The sequence below is a fragment of the Fulmarus glacialis genome, unplaced genomic scaffold (genome assembly GCF_000690835.1).
Source record: "Fulmarus glacialis isolate BGI_N327 unplaced genomic scaffold, ASM69083v1 scaffold24297, whole genome shotgun sequence".
NCBI classification, from domain to species: Eukaryota; Metazoa; Chordata; class Aves; order Procellariiformes; family Procellariidae; genus Fulmarus; species Fulmarus glacialis.
Window position 1 is genome coordinate 1,587 of NW_009221595.1, and position 276 is coordinate 1,862.

The 276-nt window shown below is 66.7% G+C and overlaps 1 protein-coding gene across 1 annotated transcript; it reads right to left on the minus strand.

Moving 5' to 3' along the window:
• Positions 1 to 3: 3 nt before the first annotated feature.
• LOC104079222 (zinc finger protein 41 homolog) lies at positions 4 to 256 on the minus strand (the record flags this gene model as incomplete). The annotated part of the gene is made up of 1 exon (XM_009581183.1): positions 4 to 256. A coding segment is annotated over exon 1 (253 nt), but the record flags the coding sequence as incomplete, so codon positions are not given.
• Positions 257 to 276: the final 20 nt, after the last annotated feature.

The following is a 276-nucleotide window of genomic DNA, read 5'->3' on the forward strand; positions in this document are numbered from 1 at the left end:
GGCCCTCGTAGGGTTTCTCACCGGTGTGGGTGCGCTGATGCTGCAGAAGGTTGGAGTTCTGGGTGAAGCTCTTGGCGCAGGCGCCGCACTTGTAGGGCTTCTCGCCTGTGTGGGTGCCCAGGTGCCGCATCAGGTGCGAGCTCTGCCCAAAGGCCTTGCCGCATTCGGTGCACTTGTAGGGTTTCCGGGTACCAGGGGCAGGGGGCAGTCCCCAGGGCCAGCCCAGGGCGGGTGACGAGGGCAGCGGTGGCGACATGACCAGGCTCTCGGGGGTGT